The 24,716-nt window shown below is 43.4% G+C and overlaps 4 protein-coding genes across 6 annotated transcripts in view; 1 reads left to right on the top strand and 3 right to left on the bottom strand.

Annotated features, from left to right (window-relative positions):
* Positions 1-2,533, bottom strand: part of LOC124186293 (synaptosomal-associated protein 25) — a 37,092-nt gene extending 34,559 nt beyond the window's left edge. For all 3 annotated transcript variants that reach the window (XM_046577854.1, XM_046577855.1, XM_046577856.1), the window contains exon 1: positions 2,399-2,533. The gene's annotated coding sequence lies outside the window, so the exon portion shown is untranslated. The remainder of the gene's footprint in view (positions 1-2,398) is intronic.
* On the top strand, positions 83-6,162 carry LOC124186281 (DNA damage-binding protein 1). The gene is made up of 6 exons (XM_046577832.1): positions 83-585; positions 731-879; positions 1,661-4,383; positions 4,458-4,854; positions 4,979-5,076; positions 5,958-6,162. Exons 1-5 carry the CDS (start codon positions 516-518, stop codon positions 5,060-5,062), a joined length of 3,423 nt encoding a protein of 1,140 aa, XP_046433788.1. The 5' UTR covers positions 83-515; the 3' UTR covers positions 5,063-5,076; positions 5,958-6,162.
* Positions 5,491-8,650, bottom strand: LOC124186294 (ADP-ribosylation factor-like protein 16). The gene is made up of 3 exons (XM_046577859.1): positions 8,536-8,650; positions 6,285-6,633; positions 5,491-5,925 (listed from the first exon to the last, which is right to left on the bottom strand). The coding sequence occupies exons 2-3, from the start codon at positions 6,489-6,491 to the stop codon at positions 5,605-5,607; spliced, it is 528 nt and encodes a 175-aa protein (XP_046433815.1). The 5' UTR covers positions 6,492-6,633; positions 8,536-8,650; the 3' UTR covers positions 5,491-5,604.
* LOC124186280 lies at positions 7,079-23,819 on the bottom strand. The gene is made up of 9 exons (XM_046577831.1): positions 23,537-23,819; positions 21,455-22,394; positions 10,521-21,062; positions 9,887-10,093; positions 9,669-9,788; positions 9,321-9,578; positions 9,100-9,216; positions 8,955-9,026; positions 7,079-8,858 (listed from the first exon to the last, which is right to left on the bottom strand). Exons 2-9 carry the CDS (start codon positions 22,352-22,354, stop codon positions 8,775-8,777), a joined length of 12,300 nt encoding a protein of 4,099 aa, XP_046433787.1. The 5' UTR covers positions 22,355-22,394; positions 23,537-23,819; the 3' UTR covers positions 7,079-8,774.
* Positions 23,820-24,716: the final 897 nt, after the last annotated feature.

The following is a 24,716-nucleotide window of genomic DNA, read 5'->3' as shown; positions in this document are numbered from 1 at the left end:
AAAATTACGTTGGTAGCAGTTGGCCTAGGAGATATGTAGCATTTGTTTCAGGTTGCGTTCCCAAATTAGACGGAGTTCATCTGGACGAACTACAAATTCTCTAGGACTAAAGCAGAGCTATAATAGTCACGAACTCGGCAACGCAAAATAGATAAACGATTGCTGATGGCAGTTTTATTTGTCAGATTTTGAAAATAAAAGAACTAAAAAACTCATCTGATGGGTCAGCATTAAAGAATCGGTCAATCAGTAGCTTTGATGGTTAACCTTTCCTTTCCGAAAGTTGGTAAATAAAAGACACCCATAAATTAAAAAGTTAGTTGCAGCATCTGGCGGTGATTCTGAGAAGCGTCGAAGAGACGGCAAACTCGGTGTAACGCGCAAGGGTTGGTTATGTTATGTTGCGAAAAACACAGGGAGAATCATCGGACTAGCCGAAGACACGAGCTGTGAATAACTTGTGGTAAATAGCAGGATTTTCTTAATCTGGAATCAAGAGACTAACAGAGAATATTATGAAAATAATGGCCCATCACTACGTAGTTACGGCCCAAAAGCCAACTGCGGTAACGGCTTGCGTGACCGGTGAGTATTATAGAACTATGTGTTGGATTTGAGAACAATAAATATACTCGTATCATTTATTCAACGCCGATTTGTCTTGACCCCATTCACTTTCATCGTTCTTCGAACGACTGAGGTAATAAACATGCTGCCCTTCAACACCCAGGTAACTTCACATCTCCGACCGACCTCAACCTCATTCTGGCAAAGAATATGCGGCTCGAGATCCACCTCGTCACCCCCGAGGGTCTGCGACCCCTCAAGGAAGTCGGGATCTACGGAAAAATCGCCGTAATCAAGTTCTTCAGACCGCCGGTGAGGTTATGAACAACGCTGATTACCGCGTTGCCTTAGCACATATAACTCTTCTCTCATACATTTCTCGTTTACTTATTTATTGCATTCCACTATAAAAACATAGTACCGAGTATAGTAGACCCTATCACGGATACCAAAGGCGCGCGTATATTAAAATTGAGCATTGTTTTAACTTCATTCATATCATTTGTTACATTTAATTTTAATGCAGTTGAAATGGCACAATGTTCAGTAATTTGTGTAATTTTAACCGCTTTATGCACTATATTTGATTTTGCCATAATATGATTGATACATGATCCCTCAGAACTGCAACCGGTCTCCTGACTGTATTGATCAGAGGTGAATAGCGTAATTAGAAACAGTTATTTAAATATTTACCAGTGTAATTATTCATTTCTAATATATTTATATTAACATCACCTACAATGTAATGGTCCTCAAGATTCACATTACTATCTAAGAAAGTTTTTAATTCATTTATGAAATTACCTATTGTATAATTGAAACATTTAAATAGTACAGACTGGAGATTTTTATAACAATCTCTTCAAATTTAATCCTTTCACTAATAACTCTGAGTGGAGCGTGCACCATCACCTCGACATTTGTTTAAACTTTATTGTCAACATGAACAATAACACTATCTGCTCTGTTGATGTTGTTACTATTAATACGATAATTGTACCCTTCTATAATACAATGCAATCGATGAAACCACAAATCCAATCAGCTCCGATCTTACCGCTCTCTTTATTCTCTCTCCCGAAAACAACAGCACGAGAAGAAGGACTTGCTATTTCTCCTGACAACTCGATACAACGCCATGATACTCGAATGCATAGGCGAAGGCGAGGACATAGAGATAATAACAAAGGCACATGGGAACGTAGCAGACAGAATTGGGAAGGCTTCAGAAACAGGAATAAAGGCGGTGATAGACCCAAAGGCACGAGTAATAGGACTGAGACTCTATGATGGATTATTCAAGATAATACCTCTGGACAAGGACAACCCAGAGCTTAAGGCATCTTCGATCAGAATGGAGGAACTGCAAGTTCAGGACGTAAATTTTCTGCACGGCTGCTCAAACCCAACGTTGATTCTAATCTATCAGGACATAAATGGGCGGCATGTCAAAACTCACGAGATATCGCTGAGAGACAAAGAGTTCGTAAAAATACCCTGGAAACAGGATAACGTCGAACGAGAAGCTATGATGGTGATTCCGGTCCCATCGCCCATTTGCGGTGCGATCATAATCGGCCAGGAGAGCATCCTCTACCATGACGGGACAACGTATGTTGCGGTAGTTCCGCCGGTAATAAAACAGAGTACAATCACGTGCTACACCAAGGTTGACAACCAGGGGCTTCGGTATCTACTAGGAGACATGGCAGGGCATCTGTTCATGCTGTTCTTAGAGCAAGAGAAAAAGGCTGATGGGACAATGGTTGTCAAGGACTTGAAAGTCGAGGTACTAGGTGAGATTAGCATCCCCGAGTGCATCACTTACCTCGACAATGGTGTCATTTTCATCGGCAGTCGTCTAGGTGACTCGCAGCTCGTCAAGCTGGTCACAAAGGCAGATGAGAACGGCTCCTACTGCGTGCCGATAGAGATATTCACCAACTTAGCGCCAATCGTCGACATGGCTGTCGTAGACCTGGAGCGGCAGGGCCAGGGACAAATGGTCACATGTTCGGGTGCCTTCAAAGAGGGATCTCTGAGGATAATAAGGAACGGAATTGGTATTCAGGAGCACGCTAGCATAGATCTGCCTGGCATAAAGGGCATGTGGGCACTGAAGATGGGGGGGAGCAGTTGCGACAATACCTTGGTGCTTTCATTTGTCGGGCAGACACGGATACTGACACTGAATGACGAGGAGGTGGAAGAGACCGAGATTCCTGGCTTCGTTTCCGACGAACAGACCTTCCACACAGGCAATGTGACGGCCGAGACTTTCATCCAGATAACGCCGACCTCTGCCAGGCTGATTTCCAACACCGCAAATCCCATTGTGTCCGAGTGGAAGCCTGAGAACAACAGGACCATTAGCGTTGTCGCGTGCAATGGTACGCAGGTCCTCTGCGCCACTGGAAATGATTTGTTTTACATGGAAATAGTGTCCTCTCAGATCGTCCCAAAAGGGTCCGTTGCTCTGCAGCACGAGGTTGCCTGTCTGGACATTTCCCCGCTGGACGGAAACTTAGAGGCTAAGATCGTGGCTGTCGGACTGTGGACTGACATATCGGTGAGAATTCTCACCCTGCCGGACCTCGAAGAAATGAACAAAGAGCTCCTAGGTGGGGAAATAATCCCCAGATCGATCCTGATGACCTGCTTCGAGGGAAACACCTATCTGCTATGCGCGCTAGGTGACGGCAGCATGTACTACTTTACGCTTCAAAAACAGAACGGTATTCTGTCCGACAAGAAGAAGGTCACCCTCGGCACACAGCCCACGGTCCTGAGGACATTCAGATCCCTTTCGACGACTAACGTGTTCGCCTGCTCTGACCGTCCCACGGTGATATATTCTTCGAACCACAAGCTAGTCTTCAGCAACGTCAACCTGAAAGAGGTGAACCACATGTGTTCGCTCAACGCCGAGGCTTACCCAGACAGTCTAGCCCTGGCCACGGACAGCACTGTTACAATCGGTACGATAGATGAAATCCAGAAGCTCCACATAAGAACGGTGCCACTCGGCGAGTCACCAAGAAGGATCGCGTATCAGGAGACCTCGCAGACTTTCGGTGTTATCACGATGCGGGTAGACATGCAGGAGAGCAGCGGTGTCAGCATTGTCAGATCGTCCGCATCCACACAGGTTGCGTCAACGTCCAGTAGCAGCCACATAGCGTCGCACAACAAGCCTGGACACACGGCCAGTGACATTGGGCAGGAGATAGAGGTCCATAATCTACTGATAATCGACCAACACACTTTCGAAGTTCTCCATGCTCACACGCTGAGGCCGACCGAGTACGCAATGTCACTGATATCAACGAAGCTCGGTGAGGACCCGACGTCGTACTTCGTCGTTGGTACCGCCTTCATCAATCCAGACGAGTCCGAGCCAAAGACAGGAAGGATACTGTTGTACCACTGGAACGATGGCAAGCTGACGCAGGTCACGGAGAAGGAGATAAAAGGCGCTTGCTACTCACTGGTTGAATTTAACGGCAAGTTGTTGGCCAGCATCAACAGCACCGTAAGATTGTTCGAGTGGACCGCCGAGAAGGAGCTCAGACTGGAGTGCAGCCACTTCAACAACATCATCGCACTCTTCCTCAAGACCAAAGGGGACTTTGTGCTGGTCGGCGATCTAATGCGCTCGCTGACATTGCTTCAGTACAAAACGCTAGAAGGCAGTTTTGAAGAGATAGCTAGAGACTACAGTCCCAACTGGATGACAAGCATCGAGATACTGGACGACGACACTTTCCTAGGAGCTGAGAACTGCTTCAATTTGTTCGTCTGCCAGAAAGACAGGTGGGCGAATCTCAAAGCAAGGGTGTAAAACAGAGGAACGACTCACTAAATTCTTATTTCAATTGAAATTTCAGTGCAGCTACGTCCGAGGAGGAGAGGCAGCAGATGCAGGAAGTCGGACAGTTCCACTTGGGCGATATGGTGAACGTCTTTAGACACGGTTCCCTGGTCATGCAGCACCTGGGAGAATCCAGCACACCGACTCAGGGCTGCGTCCTGTTCGGAACGGTGGGCGGCGCCATCGGTCTCGTTACTCAGATTCCATCAGGTTTCTACGATTTTCTGCACAATTTGGAAGATCGTTTGACGACGGTTATAAAAAGCGTTGGTAAAATAGAGCATAGCTTCTGGAGGAGCTTCAACACAGATTTGAAGATGGAACCCTGCGAGGGCTTTGTCGATGGTGATCTAATCGAAAGCTTCCTCGACCTGAGCCGCGATAAAATGGCCGAAGTTGCCATGGGCCTCCAGGTAAGTTAGGTCCAACCAAAATAAAGGACCATATCTTCACGGGTCGTCAGTCCAATTAAAAATGTAGAACAATTTTACTTCTTTACAGCGATGAAATATTCTTCAAACTTGTCTTCTATTACAGATCGACGACGGCAGCGGAATGAAAAAAGACGCGACGGTGGACGATCTCGTGAAAATCGTAGAAGACCTAACGAGGATACACTAGGCTCCTGGAGACAGGCATGTATTTGATGCGTGAATACCTTGAATTTTCATCCCTGCGCCACGCAAGCGTTGATCGGGTGCGGATAAACGAGCATGTCAGAACTCTGGGTTCTCAGAGTGAACTTGACGCAATTCTCATCGTCGAATCTGGCTGTGACTTGTGAGTCACGGATGCGTCGAGGTGTTGTTTTGGCCATTTCTTTTCCTTTGTTTACCTTTTCCATTCCCATTACACAACATGCACGCATCTTCCTAGCCAGATAGACATGACGCTACGCACTAGTACCCAGAATCAGGAACGCTGAGACACGGATCGGATAACGTAAAAAGATAACAACGATAACAAGAAAAACGAAAATTGATTGTATATTGATGATTGAAAATCGTCTCTCCTCTTCCCTCTTTCTGTACTTATCCCTGCACAACACGTGAATAAACATGTAATTTATTTTTAATCGACGTTTTTTGTTTTTCTATATCTACGTTTACTTGTTTTTTGTGTACTATTTCTTTCCTCTCGTTCCTTGTTCGGTATACTTCTCTCTACATGTTGGCAGCAATCGCAGCCTTGATTGTGTCAGGGTCAAATATCCACTGTCTTAGCTTCTCAATTCCTTCCCCAGTCATCGCGCTTGTCTCAAAGACCGTGATCTCCTGAGTGATTTCTTTCCGTAATCTGGTCAGTTGGAGCATAAGAAGCGCCTCGTTCCTCATTTGCCGATAAGAGAGATCCATTTTAGCAAGAACCAAGGCAATTTTCACATTTTTTAATGACGGCTCGACTAACAGCGAATAGAGCAACACTCCAGCCGCACTAATCTGACAGAGGTTACTTGTGTCGACGACGTAGATAATCTTGCGTACCTTGAATGAAAACCAGTTTCTTTCTGTTACAGATTTGTTGCGACGATTGTTTTTTTTTTTTTCTTTTCCTATCCTGCAGGAGCGTTTAGAAGACTTTATAGAAGACAAAAACGAGAAACAGAATAAAAAGTTAGATAGAGATAATAATTTTGTAAATATACCATTATGATAAATATGACTATTGTGTTAAAAAACAAAAAAAAAAAATAAACAAAGAAAAAATGGCTGCCGAAGTTATGCACAATACATAGAATAAATTAGAGATTATGCGTTACAAACAAAGATTCATGTATCTTTTTTTTTTTCCATTTCATTTATCAACTGTAAAACCTGGGTTCAAAACACTGCCAGCTTCTCACCCTGGTGAAATAGTGTTTCCATATCGGCGCCATGCTTCCGCCAAGTTCTCTGATCACTGCCTCAAAATGACCGTCATCGTTGCGGATTGTAAACATGTTAGTACCGTTGGTTGGTACAGTTTGCGTTGCCTCATCGATGTCCTCTCCTTGCAAGGATTTCATCAGAAGAGTTTTCCCTGACCTCTCAGGACCCAGGCAGAGATACATTGCGCTCAGCGACAAAGGTGAAGTGAGGTGAAGTGCCTATAGCCAATTGTTGGATCATTAAAATGCCTTGCTGTTGCCAGGGCGATGAAGTGCCTTTTCTTTTAATCCAAATTTAACAGATCGGATGGGAATCATGGATTTTCTATTCGGAAACAAAAGTTAGAAAAATAACGATTAAGAATTTTTTGTACTTGTATTTCTTTTTTCCTCCTTAAGATCATACGCATGAGTGTATATAAAGTACGTGCCACAAATTTGTACGCTCAACGAGTTTTAAACAATCAGTTTTTTTTTTCCTTTCCATTACTTGTTTTTCAATTTTATATATTTATTCATTTTTATTTTCTTCACTATCATTATTCATCCGACTATCAACTGTCGTGTTGTTGTTATTATTATTACTATATTTTGTTGCACAATCTTTTACACAAACAACAATTCTGAAGAAGAGGAAGAGGAAACGATATAATATCTATATACATCTGAGAATTACGGTAATGTTACGCTTACAAAAATTCAACCCTTTTGCTTGCACGATGAACGGCGAGAGTTTATGCTTTTTTTGTACTCAATTTTCGTCTATTCTCGAATGAGTCCAGGTTTTTTTTTTTCTTTTTTTGTTTTCTTATCAAAGACATTTGGATTTTTTCATTCTTATCACGTAATTATTCATTAATATACATTATACAATTCTATAAGTACTATTACTAATCTATTACTACTGTACACGGATTGCAGAAAAAAACGATGACCTAGGCGTTTCAAAATTCATCATTTGCACGAAACACGAAATACGTCCGCTGTATTTTCATTTTCTCAATTGTTTTATTTTGTTATTTCACTCATTCTCCTGCAGCCAAAGGGTTGGCTCTGTGAGATTTTTTTTAATTTTTTTAATTTTTCCTCGTTGGAAAAAAAATCCATTAAAACATTCAGTTTTCATTACAATAATTATTATATTAATATAATATTTTTTAGTCGCAACAAATGAACTATCTACGGTATTTAAATGTATAATCTTGATTAAGTATTTTGTAAAGATGACTCGTGGATACCGAGAATGAAAAAAATGTCGTCCAACAACAATAACAACAACAACAACAACGATAATAATAATAATGGTGGTAATAATAATAATAATAATAATAATAATAATATACAATAATCAACATGTAGAAAAAACGACTGCCTGTTCAACTGACCAGGCAAACAAAACATTATTCTTAATGGAATAAGAAAATTATTGGCAACAGATAGGCAGATAAAAATGATTGAAATTGCAACGACTTTCGCGAAAATGATACATTTTCGCATTTTTCATGTGATTCGTTTTTTTTTCTCTCGTACGTTTACGTACCCGTTCCTTCGATCTTGCGATTTTCGTATTATTTCTATAATAATCTAGACTTAATTACAATAGCATTACATACATATATCAACATTTTTAGTTAGCTTAGTAGAGTTAAACTCGTCGACATCCTCGTGAATGTCATCAGTCTAATTGTCACGAGGTGAGTTTGTCGATTTTTGTTTCTCTTAACATACCTAATTTTAATTTTTTTATTTCATATCTCCCGTTTGTCAAAAATTCATAAAGAACGCGGTACCGAGAATCTGGTTGTGTAATACTATAATTATAAATGAAAACGACTCTTTACAAATCATCATTATTATAACATTTTATGATATATGTATTATGTAGATAATGTTATTACTGTTTTAATTCTATGTATAGATATATACAAGTATGTTACACTATCGCCAAATGACTATAACACGGTACATAACATATCCGTAGCTGCATATGTACGTACGCATATACATATTCACGCGTGAAGGGAGTTTGACTTAAATTAGCATTGTACAGTAGACATCGTGTACTTATTACACTCATTATAAATCTGAAATTCACGATTAAATCAACGCGTTTTCAATTACTATAATTTTTCATTATTTTAGACATATAACACAATACGTATATACGTATATTGTATTATACGTAAGTATAGTATTTGCATACGGTTTATCGTGATGTTATACATACTTATGGTCTAGAGTACTCGATTCCTTGGTACTCGTTCCCTGGCGAACGGCAACGCTTGCTGACTCTCCCTAATCATGTCTGTGTATCAAATATTTTTATTTTTTTTTTAATCCTTTATGTTCGTCACGTAGTTAGCAGCGCTTCATTGTCTGACCAATTCATATTTTATTTTACCAACTAGCTTCTCTTTTTAGTTGCATCCATTGACTAGATTCACATACTTAATAGTAAGCTTTACGTTACGTTCTTGTCGCCAGTATTGCTTGCACTTGATCCGGCATTTGCCACATATGCAATCTTCGATCTTTGCTACCCGCTACAATCTGGCACACAAGTGAAAAATGTTAAATCTGAATTGATTCAATCGACTAGTTTTGGACAATTAATAAACAAAACGATTTGAAATGCAATAGCTTTACCTTATTCTTCACGATATCCATACTCAGCAGCATGTTTCCTGGTCCAGGTATGCTGCAGACGAGTCTCCGCTCCTGTAAATAAATGCGTACAATCACTTGATTTGTTTGCAACTTAATATCACAATACCAATCTAGCTATTCCCACCTTAGTGTCGAATACGTAAATATTGCCATCGTAACATCCAGCGAAAAGCAATCGTTTGTACATCCTCATGCACACAATGCCAGGCCCTGCGTTATACAGCTCGACTTGTGATCCGTTCTAAAATTGAATCGATTTAGAAAGTTTACGCGATATTATTGTTACGAGAAATTCTTGGACAAAGAGAAAATAATTGTTTTTCTTTAGGGAACAGCACTACTCACGATGAAGTCAAAAACTGGCAATGCAGTGCTGCTGGTTCCGCAGTAAACCAAATTACTCTCCATCATAAGGCTGTAAACAGTATAACTTCTGTTACCGCTTATCGTTCTAAGGAAGAGACCACTCAGTGCATCTCTTATCGTTATTGGCTGGCTTCTGGATGCCGCAATTAGGACTCGACGCGGACCCTCTGTCGTTGCTTTTAAAGCGAGTACCGCCTCCTCAGAGAACTTTATTTCATCACTTTTAAAAGTATGAGACTGTAATAAGAAACGTTGCGTGTCATCGTCTTACTTTGAACAGGTGATTAGTGCTAGACCAGAATTACTACTGACAATCTGATTCTTCACCTTTATATTGAAGCGAAAGACATAGCCCGACTTGGTGCCAAGGTAAATCACTCCCCACGCCTGATCCATGCACTGGATCGGGCTTCGAACGTCTGCGGCACCTCGAATCTGCACGCTCGTCTATAAATATTTCAACGTACAATCAGTTTATCATCATATGTTTCTAAAGAGTTGTTGTGAATGGAATATATGTGTAGAGAACGTTCAATGACACATACCTTTATGTCAAAACACCGAAGCGACCCGTCCAAGGAACCAGAGAACAGCCAATCCCTCACAATCTCCATGCCACCCACACCCAGAACATACATACACGTCACCGCCGCTCTGTGGCCCTCATAAGTGTTGAGAATCCCATTACAGGTCTGACTATATCGGTATATCACCCCGTCTTCGCTGGCGGCAAGAATCGAATCACCAAACACCTGGAAAGGTCGTGTCATTTTATTTTATTTATGTTTCATTTGCCGAAAATGGCTTTACAGGCAATACGTAATCACAAAAATATTATGTCGCATGATCAGATATGAATTTTAGGCATTCATTGAACAGAATGAAATATATAATATGAATTATATGAAATTTCGATAAGATCTTTATGGAATCGTGTTAGTAAAGTTCTTGTATGAGTACAATAAATCACTATAATCTCTAGCGTTGGTAGTATAAGTAAATCCACAGGCTCGTTCATTTCATAAGAAAAATATCTTATAAACTCACGTTGGACTTATTCTACCTCGTATTCATTTTGTAAAATTAACTTTACATAAACATTATACCTATATTACACATATTTATTACTAATTTTTTAATTAAATTTTAATTCGATCAAAATAACGTGTCATTACGTACCTTGACCTCAAGTATTGGTCCCTTGTGAACGCTGTACTGTATCCTAGGCAGTTCAACCTCTTGGACTTCGTTCTCCGTCCGCTCATTTCCAGTTTCCCTGACTATTTGAATCTCGTCCTGGTTCAGGCCTGTGTCTGGTTTCTCTTTAACAGGTGCAGACGTTTGCTCGATTGTACTGTCAGTCTCTTCAAGACTAGGTTCGTCCCAGTCCGCTCTTAAATCTGCAATGTTGATAACAGACTTGGAACGTGGTCTGAGTTTACTCTGTTGTTCTTGAGTCGATTTTTCAAGAACGACCGAACTTCTTCCAGAAGAATTAAAATATGTGGGGTTGTATCTTCGAGCAACATTGGCGGCTAGTTTCAAAGGTGTTGATGCCGGACGACTTCCACCCTCGGTCATTGTCGATCTTTGAATTTCGATTATCGAAAGCTCTTCGTTGTCGCACTGGGAATGCCGCTCCATCTCGCCAATGTCGATTCCACCATCGATAGGCTGACGATGCCTGGCAAGCGACTTGTCTGGACATTCTGTTGCAGCAGTAGGCTCGGCACTGGAGGTAGGTTGCAGAGAGAATGGGCTGTTTGATTTGGCCGTCCTGACGTCGCACTCCATTGCGCTTTCAATGCAAAAGGGACCGGCGGTATTTAATTTCTGCTGAGGTGTTTGCTCGACGGATCTATCTGATCCAGCATTAGATATTCTGGAGCTTCGACGAGAGCCTGTTTTGAGTAAGCTATTCTTAAGATCGGCGTACTTGTTGCAATCGGTCAGGCACACATAGCAGCTCATCATCTCTAACCTGGAGATAGCGCTCCTTTTTTTAGGAAGAGCGTTACCACCAGGTCCTCGGTCCGTGCTGGCCATCCTTTTCCGCTTTCCCCTGGTGACAGCACTCGAAGAAACTTCGACTTCCTTCTCCACATCGCAGCTTACCGTTTCGAGCATGGAGTCGAGGTTGTCCAAGTCCTTCTCTATTCCTAAATTACGGCATATAGAATTACTACCCAAATCGGGATCGGGCGGCATAATTCTAGATTCATCTTTCACAAAGTCCGGGATATCGACCATCGGGTTCAATGACGCAATTGCAACCCCGCTCTCGTTGCAGGACTGCTCTGATGGTAAAAATTGTGTCACCCCGCCCTTGCTACCCACTGTGTTCCCTCTGCATTGGTTCGTCTCGATCACATCAATTCCACCGCTATTCTTTAGAGAATTCTCTAAGACTCTCGCTGTTGGCGAATTATTATCAGACTGAAGAATTGGTGTTTGCAACTTTCTCGCAATCGCTCCGATCGCTGTTTCAATTTCATTCAGACTCTGAAGCTTTCTTGGTTCTTCCTCACAGTTGTTTTGTACTGAGGTCTCGTCACAACTCGGCCGATCCGCTGCCGATGGATGAACCTCACATTGAATACTCGCATCAGGTAGAACTTGATGAATGACCTTCAGAACATCGACTTTTGTTGCAGTGGTCTTGGGAACTTCAACAACGTTGCATTTACCCGACTGTTGGTATTCATCGATCTTGCCTTCGGCCACTGCGTCTATCGCCTCCTGAAGATGGTCAATAACTGGATTAGATTTAGTGTCTGGCAATTTTGTGCTTGTACTACGAACTATGTTGGAAGAATTTCTGTGCTTCTTCGGGGATATTTTAACGTAGAGTAAATTTAGGGGTATCTCATCCTCGGATGCCGACAAAACGTTGGGGCTGTACTCCCGCGGTTTAGGAGCTCTTTTTAATCGACCCTTTCTACCCTTGGTAAAAATAACTCTTCGACGAACTCTGGTCACAGTTTTTTCCCGTTTCTCAGGCTTTTTGGCCGGCGGCGGTACACTGAAACTCTTTCTGCTCCCCTTGCTTACCATCGCTTCGGAAACCTGACTACTATCCTGTTTTTCTGCAGCACTGTTTAGAGATTCGCAGATAGTTCTGCTCCGCAATTTAGTTTCATGAGTTGCCTCCTGCAGCTGCTCTTTTTTCTTGGACTGATCATCTTTAAGGCCAGCAGCTCTGTCTGCCTTTCGCCTTGATTCCCTGTTGTGCTGAGATCTTCTGCTCCTTTGTCCAGCTGCAGATTGGACTTCTGCCACAGGATTTTTCTCCGTAGTTTTAGTAAACTCTACACTTTTACTCTCACGTTCTTCGGACCGCAAACTCAAGTTCAAGTTTTTTACCTCATTGTGTTTACTGCTATGACTGGAATTGCTCTTCTTGTCGCCTTTTCCCTTCGTGATCGGGCTTTTTGAATCAACCTGCTTGTCAGGCAACTCTTTTCTCACTCGAGACAATTTACACTCATTATCGGCAGTGATACCACTATGCCTAGTCAACCTTTCGCGCTTCTCTTGATTTCGCTTCTTCTTCTTTTTCTTCTTTTTGAACACCGTGATTGTTTCGCTATCGTCGCGACGACTAGTATCATCCTTTGCAGCAGAGCTAACAACACTCTTGGCAGATTGAGCGTGCGGTGACACTGATCTTGTCTTGGAACTTGATTCACACTCTCTGGAGTTTCTGCTGCACTCCCTTTTCTCTGTACAAGCCTCGGACCGTGGTTGCGGAGATTCTGTTCTCGCTTTGGAAGTAGACTCCTGCCTGTCAGGAGTTCGACTGCACTCTTTCCTCCCTGTATGAGTGTCGGATTTTCGATGAGAAGTGCTCGTGTTGTCCAACAGAGGCTCGGCGAATCCTTTTGTGCTAGCTGAACTCTGCTCAACCGGCAGATCGCCACTTTTTAGCATTTCATATAACTTCATTTTTTCTGACATTAATTTATGTACCTCCAAATCGATTTCCACCATTCTTGCCATGACACTTTCTTTCGTTTGTACTTTTTTAACAATGGTTACCAATTCCTCCTCCTTCAGTATATCTCTTATCTTCTTTTCTCCAATAACTGCCAGTTTCTTTTGCTTTTTATGCTTCATTCCGTGCCTGCGTTTAACACCGTGTAAGTGCTTACTGCTGCTGGTGTTTTCACTGGACGAAACGTTCTTGTCCGTTTTGGTAATTTTATCATCACTAACCTCAGGAGTGGCGGAGTCGTTACCTCTAATGCATTCGTCATTCTCTGTGTTCTGAATTATTTTTGAATGCGAATCGCAGTTTAAAACTTCGCCCGCGTGTTTATCCTTCACAAGATCTTCCACAGCCTCATTCGATTCGAAAATTTGCTTTACGGACGGTGTTTGATTGCACTTGTCAGCTGGCTGTTGCGTATCGCAAATTTCACGCGATGAAGTTATTTCTAATTCTATTGATGGACTAAGATCTTTGACAATGGCAGGATGCGAAGATTCCGTCAGGTCCCAGAGGATCGCTTCTAGTTCTTCCTTCTCCTTGAGAGACTTCCTAAAAACCTCTGTATTTTCCTGCGCTTCCACGTGCTCTTTTACTACTTTCCCGGACGCGTCTTCTGAGCAATTTATTTTTCCACCCTGCTTTTGACCTTCTGGTTCAGTTTCGTCAAACTCATTTTCCTCACGGGGAAAGTTATCATCTGACAATATCTCTGACAGTACAATGAATTCGCTATTGTCAAGGTCTATCGAACTGCCAAGTGAAAGAGTGTCACCGGAAGGCGTCCCAGGTCCCTGACAGATTTCACCATTGCCGTGAGCAATTGCTGCATCGGACATATGCTGATTTTCCTCCTCTATAGTCGATCCCAATTCAACACCTTCGTTAATCTTCAACGCGGAATCGCCGAGTTCCCCAGAATCTGGAGAGACAATCACCTCTGTGCAGCTTCCACTCTCTCTGATCATTGACAACATGATTTCATCGATGTCTTTGCACCGCTTGCTCGATATAAAATCTTCCGTTATTTCCAGCACCGATTGAACCAGTTTGCGTTTTCCCAGTAAGCTGCTGTTTATCGAATCCTCCGAGAAACCCTTCAGTGGGCTCTCAGGTGGTTCCGGAGATTTCAAATCCAGTGCACCATACTCTGATAGTTCTGACAGTTCAGCCGCAATTTCCACCATTGAGGAGGTTGCAATTATTGTCTCAGTTTCAGTCTCGTCACTCAATATTTCCAGACGAGAAACTACTTCCTGTATTAGATCATTAACTACCGTTCTCACGTCGCTGTCGCGCGATTCGGTGGGATCAAGCTCGTCGCCATCAAGCTGGTTCGATACCAGCATTATTTTCTCAGCTTCGTGCCTCAGAAGTTCTTCCTGTGTCTCAGGCAAGTCTATCACATTATCTGTTGCGTCTATAACATGTTCTGCTTCATCTGTCACATTCGATTCGGTCGATATTCTCATCTCTCGTTCAACTGCAGCGGTACTTGTTGCCACATTCTGAATCACAGGATCTTCCGTAATGCTCAAATCTTTCTCAATGCTTTCTCGCAGATTCTCGGTCTGTAAATCGTTCTTCGAATCGTCTACACTCCGAGTTTCCACTTCCGTCAGCACTTGTTCTTCACAAACTACAGCCTCATCAGCTTCCGTTTCTATCTGAGGCAATGGGTCGGTGACACTCATCACTGTTTCAATGTTTTCTGGAATCAGTTTTGCACCCCCATCTACTACCACTTTTGGCACTTCCAATATTTCAGCCTCTTCGTGTACAGCAGGTGTTTCAGCCTTCTTTTCCAGATTCTCTGTGGTTTCGATGTGTTTAATATTCTCCTCCTGTTCTTGCTCAGTCACTATTTTATCCAAAATAAAAACTGGACTGTGTCGTTCGTTTTCAGCTCTAGGCTCGATCCTTACGAATTGTTCTTCAGGAATTGGTTCCGCAATCTCAGGTGCTATCACTTGATGCGCCGCTGAGCCTTCGGCCACTTCAGTCACGACAGGTGCTTCGACATTCTCTATGATTTCGAGGTGTTTAATATTCTCCGCTTCATTTTGCTCTGTTGTCATCATGTCCAAAATGAACATTGAGCTATGTTGTTCACTGCTAATTCTAGGCTCGACCCTTTCTAATTGTTTGTCGGGAGTCGGATTTTCCCTTTTGCCTGCTACCACTTCTGGTAGTAGCAATTTTTCACCCGTTTCACTTACGGTAGGTTTTCCAGCATCCTTTGCCAGATTCTTTGTCATTTCAAGGTGTTCAATGTTCTCCTTCTTTTGCTCAGTAGCTATGTTATCCAAAATAATTACTGGGCTAAGTTGTTCGCTACTAGCTCTAGACTCGATTCTTGTTAATTGTTTATCGGAAGACAAACTTCCACTTTCACCTGTTGCCACTTCTGGCACTTGCAATTTTTCACCCGTTTCACTTACAGCAGGTACTTCAGCATGCTTTGCTGGAGCTTCTGCCATTTTAAGGTGTTTAATGTTCTCTTTTTTTTGCTCAGTTGTTATCTTTTCCAAAATAATCACCGGGTTACGTTGTTCGCTACTAGCCCTGGACCGCCTTCTTACCAACCTTTTGCCAACTTGTTTAGTTTCTGAGAGGTCTTTCTGATCCTTGGAGAATTGTACATCACTTTTTTCATTAATCTTTTTGGTGCTGAGTTTATCCAATTCGGCGTTACTTGATTCAATGATAAAATTATTCTTTTGCTGTGCTGATCTCGATGGAAACTTATCCTGCGGTTTGGGAGAGTCACACCTCTTTTCTTGAACCAAGTGATTTCGCAACTTATCTTCGGATTCTTTCATCTTTTTACACCTCTCCTCATTTGACAAAGATGCCTCTCTGTCCCTTGAGTCGTTCTTTGAGTCTTTCCTGTCAATTTCCTTCTCATTCTCATCATTGACTTCTTGTTCTTCCATTGTTTTCTGATTTTTTTTCTGTTCTGTAGCCTCTGCCTTTTTCTTCTGCTTTGTTTTCTCCATTGCCATTTTTTCCGCCCCTAATTTTTCTGCGCAACAAGTCCCTCTCCGTAAAATACGCCGCCGTAACGGACCCTGAGCATGTGCAGCCTGAGACTCCGTCAATTCGGACTTAACGATGTTGGTAGAATTTTTTTCTGTCCCATCATCCTGAGTTTTGATTTTCGGACCTTTCAGACCATCAACCTTCTCGTTGGTTTTCACATCACACACCAGCTCACCGCTTGACTTTGGGCAACTGGGTGAATCATCAGCCGGTGGTGCAGGACATGTTTCAACTTCGTTAGCTTTCTCCTGTTTCTCGGTGTCACCTTGCAACTTTCGAGCTTTGTAGGCCTGTATGTTAATCTTCTTAGCTCCAGATTTTTTCAGCTGATTCACAGTGTGTTTAATGTCTACTAGTCGCACGTTTACCAGAGGAATTTCCGGAAGAGACGGCCAGCTCCCGCTCTCAGTATTTTTCCTCAACTTTTCCAATGTCGATAAAACCTTGGGGGCTTCTTTTCCGTTGTCAGCAACACACACCGGTGCCTTATGTGTAACGTCGACGACTGGCAGTGCCGCTTCTTTAGCAATGCCAACAGATGACGGCAATGCTTCTTTTATAGTGGCAACAGCAGGTACTGGTGTTACTTTCGCAGCGTTAATGGCTGACAGTGGCGCTTTTTTTACAGTATCAACAGCTGATGAACGTGCCAGTTTTACAACGTTGACAGCTGTTGGCGGTGCTTTTTTTACAGTCACAAGAGCAGGTGATGGTGATATTTTCACAGCATTATTGGCTGGCAGCAGTGCTTTTTTTACAGAGTCAATAGCAGGTGCTCGTGTTAGTTTCACAACGTTAACGGCTGGTGTCAGGGCCTTTTTTACAGTGTCGACATCAGGTGATGGCGTTACATTCACATTGGGAACAGAAGGTGGTGGTGCTTTGTTAGCCTTAACTTCACCAGTCGATTTTTGTGTCATTGGACAAGTCACGGATTTCTGACGGCTGGGTGCTTTTTGACTATTTAAACCACTATCCAACCGTTTAGGGATTGCATTCTGATGCTGCACATGTGTTTGTTCCTCAGGAGCGGACCTGCTCAATTTGTTCATAACAGGATGATCTTTTTCAGTACTGTTGAATTTTTTGCTTACCGTTTCTTGCTCTTCAAACTCAGGTTCTTCCTTAATTATCACATCCATAGAGCTCACCTCGACCTTGGGAACGATCAATTCCTCTTCTGTTTGCTCATGCTTTTCAATGTCCCGTTTCTTGTGCTTCCGCTTCTTCTTTTTCCCTTTGCGCTCTTTTTTCCTCTTACTTTTCTCGCGTTTTCTCATCCTCCGCTCCCTCTGTCGTTCCCTATCCTTGTATTTCTCACGTTCTATTTCGGAATTAACTTCGTCCCTAATTGTTTCGTTTAGGCTTCTGTTCTTGGCTCGTTTCTCGCGTTCCTTTATCACACGCAGCAATTTCGACACGTTTGGCGTGCCATGCAACGAGTGTTCGCTGTCGCTTGAATCGCTGCTCCAACCGCTGCTACTATCCTCTGAGTCATTGCTATCTGTCTGCCTGCCTTGAGTGGCGCTTGAGCTGCGAGTACTTGTTTCTCTCACCGGCGTTGGGGGCGACTGATTTCTCGTAGATCTGTTAGACTTCGAACTCAGTGCTCTAGGGCTTCCCGTGCCCCTTGGAGAACTTGTTTTGCTCGAAGATGCAATATCCTTCTCTGCGCATCTTGCCTCCCACTCTTCCTTAGTCAAATTCCTGAACGTGTCAGGGTTCTGTCGTTTTTTTCTGTTCCACCCCTCAGCGCCAGACTCAATGCTTGTCTGAAATGTATCTTGTAATGATACTGGCAAACTGTCGTCCGGTTTTAGAGTAAATATATCGTTGATGAGAACGTGTGGAGGTGATGCTTGCATCGTCCTTAAGTTCCTTGCTCTGAGAAATCCACCTTTGGATGAAAAATCCATGTCAGCTTTATCCAAGCTATTTTCCTCCGTGATGCGATTGGCAGATTTTTGGCCCAGCTTTGCCCTGGCGATTCCTGCGGAGAATATATCGTCTATAGCTGCCATATTTGGTAAACTATCATCGTTGGCCGGATTGCTACCACTGTCGTGAGAGTCGGTAAGCATATGACCAGTGTCAGTAGTAACATGCGTCTCTGGGTTTGAACATAGCTCAGATTTAGTACTAAGGGCGAAAGTATCGTCGGTAGAATAATCCGGCCCTGGATTAACATCGGAGCCAAGAAATTGTTCGAAGCTCGGCGTCTCTGGGTGATTGTCAAGCAAATTATTACCCTCGTTTTCATTTTCTCTGTTTACCTCAGCCGAATCCAAGCCATCTAGCGGGTTGTCGTTTTCCACAGTCAATTCAGCCCCATCGTTCAGATGCGACTCAACGTCCAGTTTCAGCACCTCACTGAGATGCTGAATGAACTTGGCAGGTAAATTCTTCACGTCAACAGTGGCGCTCGGGTCAAGCATTGCGCTCAGTTGGCTCATGAACTCTTCACGTGACATGTCGTACCCCTTGACTGCGTCGTCGGCTGAGGATCTCCTCTCCTGAGACAAGGAGTACTTGCGCTCTTTGACCAGCCGCTTCATCGCGATGTCGAATTTCCTCAGGCCAGAACTGTTCACCATGTTGCATATGTCATTTTTGCTCATCTTCAAAAACTGATTTATCACCTTGTCTTTCCAGTTAGCGTCGACTGTTGAAGCCAGCAGCGAATTCCCTGAAGTCTTTGAGGTTGACGCGCGTATCTTTAGACTGGCCGCATCAACTTGGTCGTTCGCTGTTTCTTTGGGGCTGCTCTGGTGGGCCGACTTCGTAAGAACCAGCTGACTAGGCGAACTGTCTCTGAAACCATCAGCCGAAACCGTGCTCGGCGACGTTGAAGAATTCCTCGAAGAATTCCTCGAAGAACTTTTCCTCTCGCCACGTCTCCCCTCTTCTCTATGTCGTCTTTTATTTTTCTGGTTATCACGCTGTTCCCTATCTTTGACATCTCGTCTGTCGTCTACAGGATTGAGGATGAGTACACACTCTTTTTTGGTGCCCTTTGATTCGTCTCTAACAGCAAGAGGAGAAGTCGAAGATTCAGACAACTTCAATCGACGACTTTGACTAGAACTTGATTGAACAATCGGTTCAACCTGCTGAGTTTTCCACTCTTCGATTTGCGTTATTTTCTTTATTGTCGAATTGACATTGAACGCGACTTTTGGTCTGGGCAGTTCGTTCATGAGCGACTTGTTGTCTAAGACTAAACTCTCATTACCGGCATATTTATTCAATACGATTTCCTGCCTGACTTGTTTGCTGGACGTCTCAATATTCTTTGTCTTCGACTCCTTGCTTTCTTGCTTCTCGCTAGTGACAGGTTCACGCGGAGGAGGCGGTTGCACCTGAGAAATGGTTGGTGGCAGTTCAACCAGCATTGGCCCATCAGATTTTCCACTGTCTTCTTGCGTCTTTTGTGTCTTTTCGCCCTCCTCGTTTCTTTCTTCCTTCTCCTCCGCATCAGTGTTCATATTCATGAACTGTTTAGCAAATTCAAGTGCCTCCTGCATGTCCTCGAGTTCTTCGTTCATGTTGGATGACGGGTTCTGCCTAATCTGCTGATCTTCCGCTGGTTTAAGTAATTTTTCCTCAGTCAGCTGACACGTTTCGCGTTTCTCTTTGGGTGGAGACGGAGGTGGAGGTGGAGGCTGTATATCAAGGGCCTCGATAGCTATCGGCATTGGGTTAATTACGACTCGAGGTTCGTCCGGAGAATTGGAAGCTGAGGTAGAAGGCACGGCAGACACTGGAAACTGCGCAATTATGCCTGGGGCGGTGTTGGTAAGCGGAATGACAGGGTTGAAGCTTCCATTGACGACGGGGATGTAACCTGGACCCTGCGTCATGTGTATATGCGAGATTTGGGTGTAACCGATTTGCGAAAAATCAGAAACCGGCGGCGAAGATACAATGCCTGAACCGAAGGGAGGCTCCTTGTCCTGACCGACGAATCCGGATATCGGGCCTGCGGGGAAAAATCCCAAAGGCGGTTGTTGACTGTTTTGTCCACCAGGAATCATGAACTTCGGCGGCAGCTCGCTCCGGTTGAAAAAGGGGCCGGCATTAAACCCAGGTGGTGGACCGGATGGATCAAAGCCCATTCGGATATCGCGATCCCCAGATCCCATCCTGGGTGCAGGCCTGTTGCTGAATTCCGAGTGCATCATTTGCGGCCTCTGGAATCTCGGCCCCATGCTGAAGTTGGGTTGATCAAACCGTGTCGGCTGAACTGCAGGCCTGAAATTCGACTGTGTCTCGTGCTCAGGACGGAACGGTGGCCGGAAACGAGGCGGGCTCTGAAAACGCTGCAAAGTTGGACGCGATCCTGGATGAAAATCCGAACCAATTTCGGACTGGAGACGCGGCCCTATGTCCAGCTGAAAACCCATCCTAGTGTCTGTTTGCTGCCCGATATTTCTCTCTGATTCAAATCTTCTTCCTCTTCCTCCTTCTCCTCTTTGCTCGTTCTCTATTACTTCGCGCAACTTTTCTCGCACCTTTTTCAGCTGATCCGGTTGCTCCTTGGCGACGGAATGTGGTTCGTGATGAATTTGTGACGCCTTCTGTTGCTGCTCCGAATCTTTTTCATTCTGGAACCGCGTCGTGTCCTCCATCGCTTTCGGCGACGAGGTATCTCGACCCCGACTCTGACTATGATCCAAGTGCGCAAAATCAACCTGTAAGGTCGATTCATTAGTTCACATCCTTTTCCTGAGTATTTATTCACTATTAAAGTAAGCCTATTTAAATCTTCAGTATCAAAGTCCAATACACCACTGTCATCGCATTACATTTACCACCTCACAAAAATTAAAGGTGAGTCGTGAAACATGATATTCAGTATCAAGGTTTCAAACAAAAAAATAAAATGAAAAATTGGTACATTAACCATGGATCACAGCACTAGATTATAACAAGGTTCAGCCCATCATTATTACGTATTAATTTCCAATATTTCCTCAAAATTCCCTCATCTATGCTTGATTCGAAAAATTTCTTGACACCTCAAAGTTTTGCGGAATTCCAGCCTTTATGGCAAATCCCACTTTACCTCACACCCATCTCTTACCTGGTCAAATCCGCAGCCCATCTGCTCATTTTGAATTGTGCTTTCTTTCCGCACATCTGTTGGTCCTTCAGTCCCAATATCCCCGCAATATCGAGCGGTGGATTTGTCATTGACAAAATGCTGCGAACTTGTATTGCTGTCAAAGGGCTCAGGCTCTCTCCCACGGTCACCAATCGTAAGTCCATCTTCCTCCCGGTAAGCTGAGCGTTCCGCGTGCTCATAGGAGTTTATGGAAGAGTCCGGATCTACCCTACCAATATCTTTGAGGTCTTTGACAGTTAGATTAAGCTCTGGAGGTTCGTGCCTGAGCTCCGGTATGCCCTTATTAAGGATAGTGTCATCTTCCTCGTTAGTTTTGGAGAATCCTGCAGACTCAAAATCATCTTCCCAAAAGTTAACCCCAGTGCTACTACTACTGACAGTGAGCGTGGAAAGTTTCTGCTTTAGTTTATCCGCTGTTTCCGCAATCTTCTGCTGTCGTTCTTCCTCTGAACCCAATGGGGGAAAACGCGTCGGCTCCGGTGGTCGTGACCTAATCATTCCCATGCCGCTAAAGCCAGGAGGATGTGGCGGCATCCCCCGCCTCATGCCTCTGTCTCCTAGCATCCGCTGATTGTTGCCCCTACCTCTGTGGCCGGGACCTGGACAAAACTGTGGCTGCCCTCTATAATGGTGAGATTCATAGATGGGAAACTGCGGCCGTTGAGGCGGTGGCATGCCATTCATCTGTCGCCATCGAGGAAGTGAACGATCGTTCCAGTAATTTCTCATAGGACCATGACCGTCTCTCCTTTGCTGGTTGAAGTTTGGCCGCGGATTATGCAGCCCGCCAACGCCGCCAGCCATTCCTCGACGACCGCGCAGTGCCGGTCCCCTTCCTCTAAACCCCCCACCGCTCATTGTGATCGCCGTTCTGCAGCGACTGTCGTGGAATCACATCCTGTGGGATTAATAAATGGTTACGCTACTTGGTTAAAAGTATCAAGGTAGGGAACTATATTAAACCAGAAATGGTACAGGGAATGGAACTAAGATTGGTTAACTAAAAAAACTTTACACTATTGAATTATCGAGGTGTCATAAATAACATTACGAACGAGTAAGAAATAAGCACTGTTCAAATTTATGTTATTAAGGGTAGGGTACACCCATTGATTCTAGTAAGTGATTCAGGTAACTTGTAACATCGAATGCAACGCCGACAAGCGCAGAGATATCAACCTTATATTCATACATTTTTGAATTGTTCAATTTAGAAATAATGAGCATATGGCAAAATCCATACCCTTATTTTTTCAAAATATCATTACAAACTAAAATAAAAGGGCTGAGATTTCCGAAAAGACACTTTGAAAGTTGTAACAACAGAGTTTAATTTAAACTGATATTTTTGAAAAGCAAAGGTATGCATTTAGCGATACCTTCATTATTTCTGAAATTACGAATTTGAAAACATGAAAATATAACGTTAATTTTGCTGTGGTTTTCGGCATTACATTCGGTGTAAAATGTTATTCAAGAAAATAAATCATCAGCCCTGTACGACATTTTCATTGTCTACCTGAATCAACGGGTGTAACCGCCCCTTGTAAAGATTCCACCAGTGCATTGCGATGCTTTTACTTCATTCTCTCCGCCCACTAAAATATGCAGAACTGTCATAGCGAAAACAAATTTTGAAATAACACATAACCTCGCATGTATATCCCAACAGCTTCAGCGTGGGCAAATCAAACAACCAGAAACAATCTAAATACAGAAGAGGAAAAACGAGAGAGAAGATGATAAGAAATGAACGGATGAGAGTAAAGGAAGTGCAAGCATCGATAAAACACGAATGTCAGTTTACGAAAAAAAATGTACATTCTAGACGTTTTTTGAAACGTCGATACCTTTACTAAATGACAGAATAATTTCAATCCTTTTGACTGCCAGCCTCCGTTTCACCACTTATAGGTTAGGGTTAGGTTAGGTTGGGCAAACGTCGTCCGTACGCCCGAAGTGGGCGACGACGAAGGGTCAAGGAAGTCAGGAAAGTCTTGGTTCGTAGTTCGTGGCAGTCGAATTTCTCTTAGCCCTAACCTGATTGCTTAAGCGTAGGCAGCTCTGCAGACGGTCGTCTTCGTCCAGCGTAATCAGGGCCAATGGGGGTGTGTTTCAATAGTGATAAACTCGCTCGTCCGAGGCCCCGTTGTCCTCGAGGCAAGTCAGCGTCGGCCACAGCTGTCGCAGACGGTGAAGCGATTCCCGTCGCGTTATCCCTGGACTTTTCGCTTTATTTACACGCAGGACCGCAGCTGTGTGAGCCTGTGGATTCGTGTCCGGGGTGCACGAGCAGACACCAACCGCGAAATCAACCACGACGACGACAACGACGAGTAGCGATGGGCAGGCGAGGGTGAAAACAACAGTCAATACGAACTGATGATGCGCGGGTTGCTATCAACAGAAAACTGAAAAACCCTGAGCAACGCGAATAAGTCGTTTCCTCAATTGTAATTCAACAATAGATGAGAACTTGGCTGACGATCGGTTTGTTGTCTCGGCGCTTGCAGGCAGCGTCGCCATGTTGCGCTGCTGCCTGATTATGACACAATAATCCCGATTGCAATTTTTTTTTTTATCCGTTATATTTATTGGTACAGTTGGATACGTTTTAGATTTCTTCGTTTCTTTTTCTTCCGGTCAACTGCTCGTTTGTTTGCGCACGTGTATTTCTTGCGAGCTTTTCAGCGTGAGCGAGCTTTCTCGAAACAGTGCGAAGCTGCCCGCCTACGCAAAGTTTCTTCTATAGTTTCCTTCTATTACATCTGACATATACATAATATCTTGATAATTAGTTCTCGGATTCTCCTGCGTACGTTGAATCTGATGAATAAACAATTTGTTTTCTTCAGTTCGGTTGAGTATCTCGATTTTCGTTATTTTTTTACATTCTGACTTCATGATGCCAAAATATTCGCTAGTTACGCCCCCGCTTCTCAGACTATGATAACCTCACGTACAATGACGTCACGTCGCGGATTAGTAACGTCACGACACGTGAATGGCGCGAATTCAAAACTGAAACCTTACTCACAGGCGTTGACTGAACTTAACCGCGCGATACATTGGCTTTTACACAATCTTCAAACCCATATAAATCGGAAAATCTTTACAAAGTACGCTCTGGTACAGTAAATCGAATATGGAATACAACTGAACAACACAAAATGAATAATAACAACGCAGCTTTGAAAAACATTGTCGGATGTCATAAAAT

Source organism: Neodiprion fabricii, chromosome 7, assembly GCF_021155785.1.
Source record: "Neodiprion fabricii isolate iyNeoFabr1 chromosome 7, iyNeoFabr1.1, whole genome shotgun sequence".
Lineage (NCBI taxonomy): Eukaryota > Metazoa > Arthropoda > Insecta > Hymenoptera > Diprionidae > Neodiprion > Neodiprion fabricii.
This window is presented reverse-complemented; position numbering and strand designations above follow the sequence as displayed.

Excerpts from the sequence above, each read along its gene's own strand:
- LOC124186281 (XM_046577832.1), top strand. The coding sequence starts at position 516 with ATGAAAATAATGGCCCATCACTACGTAGTTACGGCCCAAAAGCCAACT. Across the intron at positions 586-730 it reads GGTAACGGCTTGCGTGACCG|GTAACTTCACATCTCCGACC; the intron begins GTGAGTATTATA and ends TTCAACACCCAG. Across the intron at positions 880-1,660 it reads TCAAGTTCTTCAGACCGCCG|CACGAGAAGAAGGACTTGCT; the intron begins GTGAGGTTATGA and ends CGAAAACAACAG.
- LOC124186294 (XM_046577859.1), bottom strand. The coding sequence starts at position 6,491 with ATGTATCTCTGCCTGGGTCCTGAGAGGTCAGGGAAAACTCTTCTGATG. Across the intron at positions 5,926-6,284 it reads GGAAACACTATTTCACCAGG|GTACGCAAGATTATCTACGT; the intron begins GTGAGAAGCTGG and ends TTTTCATTCAAG.
- LOC124186280 (XM_046577831.1), bottom strand. The coding sequence starts at position 22,354 with ATGAGCGGTGGGGGGTTTAGAGGAAGGGGACCGGCACTGCGCGGTCGT. Across the intron at positions 10,094-10,520 it reads GACCAATACTTGAGGTCAAG|GTGTTTGGTGATTCGATTCT; the intron begins GTACGTAATGAC and ends CGACCTTTCCAG. Across the intron at positions 9,579-9,668 it reads TCTTTCGCTTCAATATAAAG|TCTCATACTTTTAAAAGTGA; the intron begins GTGAAGAATCAG and ends TTCTTATTACAG.